The following is a 12,381-nucleotide window of genomic DNA, read 5'->3' on the forward strand; positions in this document are numbered from 1 at the left end:
AAGCGGAGTGCATGGCGGCACCAAGCGCGTGATTGTTCGCGTGCTAGCAATGCAATCCGCTTTTTGGGAGCACTTTGAAATGCCCTTTAATATAGTCTCGCTTTGCGATCGCTTACGCGATAGCAAGGCGAGACCTAAAAACTGAAGTTCACGTCCAGAATGCAAATGATTCTTTTTTCACGCCCATAGCTGCAGTCGTGCACAGGCCGTGCTTCACGCCAGGACTGAGGAGAACCGACCTTCTGTAGTAATTAGAACTTTCATGTACTACAGGTGGCGCTCATGCTTTCTGGGAGTTGCAGTCTTTGGTTCCTGCCCTGATATGAGGGCCGCGGTTTCTTCCTGGGAGGGGTTTCCTTTAAGTCCCGCCAATTGAAGCCCTACATGCACGTCGAGCATTGAATTACATGGTATGCATTTTCACTTTCACTATTGACTGCGGGAAGATCGCTCTCGCTCCGGTTGTCTGTTCCTCGCTTCGAGGGCTGTCATTGAAGATGGAAGAAGGTAAGAGCGTGGGGGGCTCCGAAGGCAATGTTAACCTTTCACCTTCGGACTCTAGTGAATATGTCACGGGGTGGACGAGCCGTTTACCTCGCGGTGAGTTCACGGTGGCCGCAGCGGCGAGCAGCCGAGGTGACAAAACCTGTTTACTCGCTGATCGCTGTGGCGGACACCTTGAAGAGTCGTCGCGCAGAGTATCCATTGTGCGCTAGACCAGTGCCAAAATCTGACAGAATATTACCCGGAGTGTCTGCGTTCTTTAAATTGTGCCCCTTCCTCTTTGCGTACAACGGTGAATGGTGCGAGGTATCGCGCAACAGTTTAGGAAACGGTAAAAGACAGAACGGCATTTCTGTTTTCCTTGCCTCGGGTGGAAGCAGGGCATAGATATTGTTCACATTTCCCCACTTGCTGTCATTCCTGAGTTTCACAGTTATAGTTGTGTAATAGATTTCAAGGGTACAAAGTATTTGTATTTTGCACAGGGGACACGTAACATGTTAAATATCGACAGACTACTGAATCCTGCCTCCTAATTTGAGAAATATCGGTGATCGCCATGATTCGATAGCCCACTTTTCTGACCTAAGCAGGATGAAAGGCTGAGCTGGTCCTACTTGCATTCTGCAAGGTACACTCTGTCAATTGTGGAAAAGAGCCAACTGGGGTGCCTTAAGGAGATTGGGTATATGGGCTGTAAGTTGCAACTATTGTTCAGCCCCGACTAGTCCATCAGTTAATCTCCGTTTATTGTGTAATTAATTACTCATTACAATATATGTGCATAAGTCAAATTTAGATGAACACAAGAGATCACTAGGTAAAAACTGTTATCACAACTTTGCTCAAGAAGGGTAAAAATCCTAGTAAAAAGCCTTTAGAGGAAATAATATAAATGTTGCTTTTAGAGCTCAAGATGGGACCTGCGGCCGAAAGCAAGCCGGATTAATACTCAACAGTAGCAGACAGAAGGTTGGACAGCCACCCCACCCGTGAATACCCCAGTATCCACGTTACCTACACCAGGGAAGCTGGGTGCATAGGTGTGAAGTGGTGTTGAAAACCGCAGTCGAACCCAATGGAGGACTTCAGGATAGTGCTGCTGTTGCAGAAGGAGAAAGTGTCCAGTGGAATCCAAAGGTGGATTCTAGTTAAGAGGTACCTGCAAGCAGAGGGGACAGAGTCTAAGTCGCTCAAGAGTGACCAGGGGATTTGGAAGATGAATTCCCACCGATGTCGGGTGTTGCAGGCGAGTTGATGGTGACCTGATGGTGACCTTGACTCTCCAGCTGTGAGGACCAGGCGACGCTGAGGAAGACCAGGAGCCGTGCAGGAGCTGTTCCACGTCAGATGTCGAGTGCTGAGGGGTCGGTGTCCGGCGGGAGCACCAACAAGCCTTGGGTAAGGCAGCCAATCCAGTGGTTGACTCGCACCCCACTCCCTTGCTATATTGTCTTTGGCTACTATGCCTGCTGTCGTGAGCCATGTCTTGGAGTATTTTGGCAATTTTTCCTCGCCCGTCGCACAGGTAATATGCCATTTAGCCTCGCATGGAACCTCCTGATCTATTACTTCCGACATGACCTGTATTACTTTACTCCAGAATTGTTGAATCTTTGGGCATGCCCATAGTGTGTGGAAAAAGGTGCCCACTTCCCCACAGACCTGTGCACACTGGTTAGTGTCACTTCATCTTATCCATTGCAAAAGCACTTTGGAAGTATATGATATGTGCAGTATGTGCAATTGTACCACTCAGAATCGTGCCCTGATCGCTACCTCCCTCGGACTCTGGATCGCTGCTGTCCATTCTTTGTCGTCTAATGTCTCTAGGTCTCTTGTCCAGGGTTCTCTGAGAGCTATTAGGGGGTCAGAGGAGTTATTCATTATATTTTTTTGTACACTAGAAATACCGCTTTCTCCAACATGGGGTACATGAGTAGTCTATCCTCAAGTGGATTGTATTCTGCTAATTGTTCCCCATCTGGGATATGTCTCTTTAGAGCGTGTTTTAGTTGCAAATATCGAATGGAACTCCTTATCAGGCATTTGGTAGTCCACTTTCAGGTCCTCAAAGCTTATCATTGTTTGCCTCCTCTATATGTCCCCCAAGTATTCAATCCCTATGGTCTGCCTTTTACTGAATCCCTTTAGCTGGCCCACTTCCAGTAGGTGGTCGCAGTCCCATAGTGGTGTTCGTTCAGTCAATTTATCTTTTCAACCTAGGAATGTGGTAGCTTCCCTCCATATGTGTACTGTCGCCTCTGTCTGTGTGGGTAGTATGCCGCTCTTGTGTGGATAGTTCAGCAAAGCTAGGTATGCTCCCCACTCCCTTGTTGTGTCGGCCAACACTGTATGCTGGTTCCTCTCTCCCTGTGAACTACCACTCGATGGTTATAAGTTGTGCTACCCAGTAATAATTTTTTATATCTGGGATTGTTAGTCCGCCCTCATTGACACTGTGCTGCAGCTTCTGTAGAGCAATTCTGGCCTGTCCTCCATCCCACAGAAGCAGTCTTAGTTCGGTGTCTATCTGCTTGAAAATGTTAGATGGCATTTTGCACAGGGTATTCTGCAGCATATGTAAGAATCTTGGCAGTGCCATCATCTTAAATAAGGCTGCACGTCCCATCTGGGTCAGTGGGATCTTCCTCCAGTGCAGAATGTCCCTACATAGTCTATCCATTTGGGGAAGCAGGTTATCTTCTAGTAATTTGTTGTCTCCTTTTGATATTAGTATGCCTAGGTATTTGAATGTATCTTTTATTGCTAGGGAGCATGCGCTAGTTGACAGACTCTTGAGTCGCACCAGTCAGTACGTATAGTAGGGATTTGTTCCAGTTTATTCTATATTCCGAGTAACTTCAGAACAGGTGGAATATATGGATAAGTGGGCCGATCAATGACCTGGGGTTGGTAAATATAGTAATATGTCATCTGCATATAGAGAGATCTTTTCTTCTCAATCAATACCCTCACTTATTCCCTGGATTAATGGGTCCATTCTAACCCATACCGCCAGGGGCTCCAGTGCAAACAGCATAGGTGAAAGCGGACATCCCTGCCTTGTGCCTTTGTGCAGCTGGATTGTCCTCCAGGTCGCCCCATTCTCTCATGCCCTCGCTAGCGGGTCCGCGTATAGGATCCACACCCACGTGCAGAAACTGGGCCCAAATCCAAAACCTTTCCAACACTGCCTACAGGTATGGCCATTCTATATTATCAAATGCCATGCTTGCGTCCAGTGACATAGGCACGGCATCCTCGCTCGGGTTGACCTTAGTGGTATGCATCACTCTGTATAATCTCCGCAGATTAAGCCTGGTGCTCCTTTGGGGCATGAATCTGGTTTGGTCTGGGTGTACTATAGAGGTGATAACAGCACCAAGCCTGTTTGCTAACAGCTTCCACGTTAAGCAGAGGTATTGGATGATATGGTCCGCAATCCTTGCGCGGCTTCCCTTGTTTCGGTATTGCTACAATCGTGGCTAGTCTCTGATCTTCTGATAGTTCGCCTCGACTGAGAACTTCATTGTACATATTCAACATATGTGGAGCCACTTTCGATGCCACTCCCGTATAAAATTCTATGGGTATGCCGTTGGGACCGGTCGCCTTACCGGACTGCAAATCTCCTATTGCCCCTACTATGTCGTCTGTCGTGAGTTCTTTATCCATCACCTCCCTGTCTTCATTGGATAGTCTTGGAACAGGAAGGCCTCTAAGTAGTTCCGCACATTTCTCCCTTGTTCTAGTAAATATGGATTTATACAGAGCCCCGTAGTGGTCTGAAAATGCAGAGGCAATTTCCTTGCCTGTCTTTTTAATCTCCAGTTGCGGAGTATGTATCTCTAGAACCCAATTTCGTTCTTTGTCCCTCTTTTCCAGCCACACTAATAGCTTGTTGGCCTTGTCTCCTACTTCGTATAGTTGTTTCTGGGTTTCTCTAGTGTATGTCTTGGCTGCCTCCTCTACTATAGCTTTCATCTCTTTTTGCTTGATACTGATCTGCTGCCTAGCCTGTGCAGCTGCCTCGCTATTTCCCATGGCGTTCCTGTACAGTTGAAGGATGTCTTTCTCTAGTACATCGTACTGGATTTGTTGTTCCTACTTTTTACCACCAACTATGGCCTGCACATATGTCTGCATCACTGTCTTATAGGCCTCCCAAAGTCTGCAGGTCGAGACTACCGTTCCCGTATTGTCCTGAAAATATTGTTCCGTGCACTCTCCTATGTGTGTGTGTGCATTTTTGTGTGTGTGTCTGCTGTGTGTATATGTAAACATTCTCACCATACCTGACTTAAAGCACCCGTACCCAAATATTTACCAGAAAATGCATTTATTTACCCCAAACATCCCCCTGAAGCAATGCCCCTGGTGTTCTTATCTCCGTTCTGGAAACATCCAGTTCCATTTCTCCAAAATCCCCGGCACCACCTGCCCCATCAAGTAGTCTCAGGATTTTTGTTTTTTGTGAAGTGAAAATTGCTCATCAAATCTGATTGACGTTGTTAGACCTGATGTCCTTGGCCTGGCATTCTCTCAAACGTTTTGACTTCATCTCTTCTGATTTATTGAAATCCTGTTTGTTTGCTCTATGACTCTGTGTACATTAGCACTGCTAACCAGTGCTAAAGTGTGTGTACTCTCTCCTTAGGACATGGTAAAATTGGACTACACCTAATTGGCACATTTAATTTACCAGTAAGTCCTCAGTAAATGCTACTGCATGTACCCAGCACCTGGAAATTAAATGCTACTAGCGGGCTGTAGCACTCATTCTACCACCCACTTAAGTAGCCTTTTAAACATGTCTCAGGGCTGCCATTGCAGTCTATTGCAATTTTAAACTGCCGTTTCGACGTGGCAAAATAACCCTTTTGCTGTGGCAAAATAACCCTTTTGCCAGGCCTAAACTCTCCTTTTTAATGCTTATGTCACCCCTAAGGTAGGCCCTAAAAGCTCATACAGAAGGGTGCTGGTTATTTAAGAAGTACGACGTGTGTTTAAGTTTTACCTGTCCTGTAAGTGAAAAGCTACTAAAGTTGTTCTGTATCCCATAGCCTAACACTGGGTTAACTTATTACTTTTAATAAGTACTAACTCTAGATTAGGAGAAGATGGAGAAATCATGTTTATACTCGCAGGAATTGTGTTTTAAAATCCTCTTTAATGTTAAATTTGAATTGTAGATTACAATTTTGATAATGCCACTTTCGGAAAGTTGGCATTTTCCTGCACACAGTTTAAGGCCTTTCTAGCTACCTAGGCATGTTTTCTAGATTGCCATTAAGGGTGTGTATTGGGCCAGACAGTGCACTATGGAACCTAGGTGTAGCTGGGACAGTTCTTCGTGACCTAACGGTCGAGGGCGGAGATGTACCCTGCCCCACTTATACTCCAAAGGGTGTTGTCTCCAGCCTACACAAATGAACCTGACACCACACCTGCTCTGCCTTTTGTCACTCCAGACAGTTTGGAGGTCTCACCAGGGAAAGAACATTCTAGCACTGGAAGAAATTTTTAGAACCAGTGCTGGGGTTGGCCAGAAACGTCTCCATACAAAGGCTGGCACCAGGTATAACACGAAAACCTTCTGAACCACTGATCGGAACACTCCTGGACCTTTGGACGATTCAGAAGGATGGACTGCCCTGCTGCTAGAAGGACTGCCTTTCTGTCTTAAGGAGGAAGATTGGGCCTGCTTTTCTTGTTTCCAGGGTACCCATAGTGACTCCAAGGGGCAATTGGCTGACCCTGTTTGAGTTACAGGGACACAAGGAGCTTCCCGAGGCCTCCCTGTAACTGCCAAGCTGCCCAGCACCAACTGGACCTGCCTGAGGCTTGCTGCTGGCCTCTCTTGGAATGAGTCCTGGAAAAAAAAACCTCAACACTCACCCTGCAAGTGACACCGGTCACATAAGTACCCGGATCTGGGAGGTGGAGGTCTCTGCACCAGGTTCACTGATGACATACCAAGAGGAGGAAGCAGTGGTGATGATAGAAGACGGATAAAGATTGCACCATCTTTTGTGTATTCGATCTTCTCCTGCTGTGGTTGCCCTTTTGGAACACAAACCCGTCCCCCTCAGATTGACACAAACATTGCCACTCCATAATCAACTAAACTGTTTATTGGTTGTTCTTTAAGTTCCATTCTCAATGTTGGCAGAATACAAATAATATAACAAGGATTGCACAAGCACCCAGCGCGCGAAGGAATGCGTTGCAGTCACAAGTACCGCTCGTGTCTTAACTACAATCCCCTCCAATTAAAGGCAAGCAGTCTGGGGAGCACAGCGCAGCGGGAGCTGACCGTCCTTATGATAAAATCCTAAAAGCAGTAATAAATAGAGAAATGTCCACAGCCATTGTTTGAGATGAACTGCACTATTCAAGCTGCCTGCATAGGGTGAAGGCGCCACTCCGTGATGATAAAAGAAAGGTGCGCGACTGCCATGCTGAAAGAAATGCGGCAGCTGTGCTCCTTTCATTGGCACGGTGTTGATAATAAAAAGAAGTGCATCGCCGTGCGCCTATCTATTATCAACACTGCACCCGCTTCACAGCGGCCACACTTTATGAAACTGAAGCGCGGGGGCCGTGAAGCGGGCGCAGTGCTGATAAAAGAAAGGTGTGCTGCCTGAAGCAGGCGCTGCATTGTAACACATGTAGCCGGTGCTGCTACGGAGAACAAACGGAGGGTGAAAGAAACGGGGACAAACGCCCATGTCGTCGCTTTCCCTGTGCTGTCCGCCCGAGCCTTCTTTACAGTTACCTGGGGTGAGGCGCCATGCTCCTATGAAAGACAGAGGTGGTGGTGTTCCCTGAGACTACTGCTCGCAGTGGTGAGGAGGAATGTAAACTAAGCAGCCATGCCCATCCCCCGTAGCGCCAGTGATGAAAGAAGACGACCCCCTGAAGCACAACGTCCCTGAAGTGGGCACTGTGCTGATAAAATAATAGCCACGCTGCATCCAAAATCATAAAAATAAACTAATTTTGTGCATTCAAACAGCTACACATGGTTCCTTCTCTTTATTAAAAAATTATTTAAAAAAGGGCTTGCAAACACACGTTCACTGTAGAACTATGCCTTCAGGCTTCCACGAGCATTGAAACATGAAAATAGCGCTATAACAAGATTTACAGCCCTCTTTTCAGTCGCGCTGAAAATGGAAATGCATGTGGAGCAGCTGTGCGACCATAGGCCAACAAAAAAAGAGTTCTCTCAAAGTATCCTAAATAACCTGAAGAGTAAGAGCACATGTAACGGGGGCAATCCTTGTTGGAGGATACAAAAGTCCAAAAGGAGGGACTACTAAGCGTATTCGCCAAGCAAAAGCCGGCATTTACAAAGAACAGTAAGAGGAACCAATGAAAAGATGGGCGGTGCTTAAAGCATATATTGTAGATGCATGGGCGGATGAATGTGTGGGTAGATAGATGAATGGGTGAAATATTAGGTGAATAGACAGGTATCCGGATGGCCCAGCGGATGGATGGGTAGATCAATGGATCAATGAATCAAAGGATAGATGGATGGACTAGTGAAAGGATGGTATAATGGATGGACGGACGGATGGATTTGATGGGTGGGTGGATGGGTGGATGGATGAGTGGGTGAAAAGATGAGCAAATGGATGGCAAAGTGGACAGATGAGTGGAAGGACGGCAGCGTGCATGGATGGATGGATGGCAGAGTGAATCGAAGGATGATGATGGATGGCACGGTGAAGGTATAGATGGATGAACGGCAGAGTGGATAGATGAGTGGCAAGATGGATGGATGGCAGAGTTAATGGATGGCAGAGTGGATCGATCTGTGGATGGCAGAATGGATGGATTGATGGAATGGAGAGAGATTGACTGCAATGAAAAAATGAATGGATGTAACCATGTAAAGATGAAATTGTGGATATCAGTCAGTGGGTGGATAGAAGGGTGAAAGGATGAATGAATGGATGGATGTCTGGATGGAAGAGACAGGGGAGCTCCTCTAGGGAGTGGTCGGCTCACTTGCTTTGTTAGCTCTTTGCCACCAGAGCTTTAATTTCAAAGTGGAGGGTACTTCAATTTTCTGGCAGCTCCCTTGTTTTCCCTACTGCTTAAAGCAAGTTATCCATGGACTTCAGAGACTCCCTCCATTTGCCGCGTAGGCTTTCATCACTAGCCTCTCAGTGTAAACCTGTGGTATTTACGCTGCAGTGCGTTACTATGCAGATAAGTACCAAGCATGCAAGTACTACACAGGCCCCTTTCTAGTACTTAACCTCAGGAGCGTAGGGAACCACCCACTTTAGTAGTTTAAGCGGGGGTTCCCACTGGGCCTCATAAGCTTGTGAACTGGGTCCACATAAACATTAATTAATTGTTTATGGGCCTCTTATGTCTGCAGGTCTGCAGACAAAATGCCGTTAATTGCACTGCTACCACATACCATATGAGAGGGTTGTGAGCTTTCAGCGGGCATGCACATGGATGGTGTCGGAGATTCAGGTCTCTGAACAGAAGATCCCATATCCACGGGAGCGAAGCTCGAGCCTTTCCTCTCCCCTGAGATACGGTCTCCTCCTGCTAAATGCAATACGCAGAAGGATAGAACAGTATCCCCAGGGAGCGAAGAGACGAGGCAGGACCACCAGGGCTCTGAGGATAGTTAGCCTGTAGTAATAGATAAGAAGAGAGAGGGACAGGTTAAAAAGGGAGCACTATTTAATCACAAGAATTCTAGGCCACTATAAACTAGGACATGGCTTGTGCATCCTCACATACTCACTATGGTGGTCACTGGTAGTCCTTTTGAATAGACGCGCTGTTCCCAAATGGCAAGAAAAAAGTAATCCAACAGAAAATTCCCTACTGGACTTGTGTATACTCCAGTCATGAAGCAAGTGGCATTATAATCAGGCTGTGGTGAAGGCAAACGTCTGCCTTGTGACAATTGACGCAAAGGGAATCACTGAAGTGCTGTGACAGATTCTTTGGAACCCCTTAATCCAGTTACCACTTCTTCTAGCAGAAGCTGTGCTGTTTACAGGCTCTATTACAGCATAGAGTGATCACGAGCTACAGAAGGGGAGTGCAGAGTACCAGGAGCTACCATGTATCAGCATCCCACGCGGTTAAAAAAAAGAATGTAAACAAAAAGAAACCGCGCATCCTCCCGCTACGTTTAGGAGCAGATTGATATCTTGTCCAATAATCTGCACTCGGAGCGTTTTGCCACTCATAAATCAAATGACAGCACCTCCTCTTCTTGCGCTCTCTTCGGGGAAAATCATGAAGTCAGCTGGAGCGCGGCTTCATCCTCGCGCTAGACGCCTGGAATTCCAGCCAGCTGGGGCACGGCTTCGTCCACATGCTCGAAGCTGGAAGTAAACAGTTGAATCAGCGCGTCCTCGCGCTTAATGGGGCAAAAAAGGTCAGGCAGAAAAAAACTGAGGAAATAAACCACAGCGCTACCTCGCGTTCTGAAACAAGTGATCAGAAAGTTTAAGCAGGCTCTCTACGAACGGGTTCCTCACAAGGCAATAGTACTCGAGCCAGCAAGGGAAAGGTGTTCAGAGGAGGGAATCCAACAGGAGAAGGGCGTGGTCCTCACAGGAAGCAAAGCCAAGCACCTGGGACAGGGCGCTGAAGGCTTATAAGCTAACACTGTCATATGACCTTGCACCAGTGCAGTATGGGAAGGCACACAACCCAAGATCTAAACTATTGCATTATGGGAGTGGTAGTCTTAATATTCCCAGGCAATGAAAGGGTACAGGATGCTTGGCGGCTAACTGATAGAAGTGCATGAAGAAAAAAGTTAAATAGTAGAACAAGCAGAGGAAGGAACACAGAAAACAATGAGTGAGTATGACAGAGTAAGATATGAAAGAAAAAGTAAGGATGAGAGAGAAAAAAAGATGGGTAGATACAAAGGGAAAAAAGAACAGAAGTAGAAAGGAAGGTTAACAGGAAGGAAGGAAATGTGAAGGGAAAGATGGTAGAAAGTTGAAACGTTGGATGAAAGGGGATGAGAATTTCAAGATGTCATCCGCATAAAGATGATAGTGAATGTTGGAAGCCCTTAGCATTTCTGTTAGTGGTTCCATGAATAGCTTGAATATAGTGGGGGAAAGAGAGGAGCCTTGTGGGACCCCAAGTGTGACCGGCGTAGTGTTAGAAATTGATTGATTTACCTTCACTTTTTGTATTCTGTTTTGCAGAAATTACGTGAACCAATTTAAGACAGACCCTGATATTCCCAAACTGTGGTCTAGCATATCGAGTAAGTAATCATGCTTTACAGAGTCAAAGACCGAAGAGATGTCCAAGAGGATTAGTAGGCATGATTCCTTTTGATCCAGCATTTTTAGAGCATCGTCCACTATGTGTCATGGCCGATTCAGTGCTGTGCCCAGAGTGGAAACCAGGTTGGTGCCAATCAAAGAGGCTGAATTGGTCGATGTGGTTACAAAGTTGGACATGAACACTATTTTTAAGAACCTCAGACAGTGTCGGGATGTTGGAAATGGGGCAAAAATTGTAGAGGTTGTTTGGATCAGCCATTGGTTTTTTAGGTCTCGCCTGAGCCAGCGCATGCGCTGCTCTGGCGAGACATTTAGTAAGTCGGCTTTAAAAAGACCGACCACACGCTTTTGCTTGTAGCCTAAAGCTTGCAGTTACGCGCAGCGCCATCTGGCATTCCTCTCTGTCATGGCTCATTAAGCACATCGCATCGCACAGCGTGCGATCACTTTCAGGGCAGCGCGGCCGCATCACTTTCTCGGCTGCGCTGCCAATGCTTGTTCTCCTTCTGAACAATCGCCGCTCTCTCCAGAGCAACTCTCTTTAAAGAAGGGCACTATCAGTAGCAATTAACTTTACAGTTTTTTAAATAACTCGATTTTAAAAAAAGTCCCTTCAAGCCCCTTCTAACTGAAATGGAATTCCCGCATGGTTATTTGGCCGCTGATATTCAGAGCTGCTCTTTCTGTGAGGTAAAGTGACTAATCTAATGTGCGAGCGTGAGTGTGCTTAACGTTAACTATTCTGTAATCACGCGCTGTTGGTAGGCAGGACCGCGTCTGCCACGAGGACGCTTGCCGCTTTCTGACCTTGCTATTTCTGGACGTCCAGGCACGGTCTTCTGTCTCGATGCATCGGTCCTCATTCTGACTCATGTCATCTTTTCATCCCGAGCAGTGACAGGGCGGCTCACAGTCCTGACTGAAAGGGCCACTGTAGTAAAAGCCCCGGGGGAAACCAGGGTACAATTAGGGTCATGTGTGCAGCAGCTGCCGTTAACAGCAGCAGTATTGTGCAGTCTTCACCCTCTTCTGGGTGAAGAAACCGCTGTGCCCTGACCCACAGAGGCTGTTTTGTGAATCATTCAAGCAAGTATTACGGCTTCACTTCACCACAGAACCAGGGATTTTAATTTACAACCCAGTGCGTTCGGGCGTTTGTGGCCCAGCTGGTTTATTTGGGTGCGAAGACTGGAACCACCTGCGGGCTCTGGTAGTAAATAGACACAGATTTTCATGATTATACGTAACCACTTTGTCACATTATGCTTCAGCGACATCCACGTAGGTTACATGGTGGAAACAGACCTTGTTACGGCGCTCCAAGATGTCTATCTATCTATAGCAGAGGCCTTCAAACATTTTGATGCTGAGACCCCTTGTCAAACCTTTTTAGGAGTAAGGCCCCCTCCTGACAAACGTTTCTAGAACCTGGTACTCCTCATCATAGACAACCATAAACACCCCCAATTCCCACCCAAAATAATTTTTACAATAGGGAAATAATATTAAATAGTGTTTAGCCAACCAAAGGTCAGTGAGCGTGGGGGCGTGGTCAGAAGTGTAACTGAAAACAAAG

The 12,381-nt window shown here is 46.6% G+C and overlaps 1 protein-coding gene across 7 annotated transcripts in view; it reads left to right on the plus strand.

Annotated features, from left to right (window-relative positions):
* Positions 1–350: 350 nt before the first annotated feature.
* LOC146859070 (caspase-1-like) overlaps positions 351–12,381 on the plus strand; it is a 264,504-nt gene continuing 252,473 nt past the window's right edge. For all 7 annotated transcript variants that reach the window (XM_085649725.1, XM_085649727.1, XM_085649726.1 and 4 more), the window contains exon 1: positions 351–507. In XM_085649725.1, coding sequence (XP_085505851.1) covers positions 408–507 — 100 coding nt within the window. In that variant the 5' untranslated portion in view covers positions 351–407. The remainder of the gene's footprint in view (positions 508–12,381) is intronic.

This window comes from Triturus cristatus, chromosome 3_2 (genome assembly GCF_964204655.1).
Source record: "Triturus cristatus chromosome 3_2, aTriCri1.1, whole genome shotgun sequence".
NCBI lineage: Eukaryota > Metazoa > Chordata > Amphibia > Caudata > Salamandridae > Triturus > Triturus cristatus.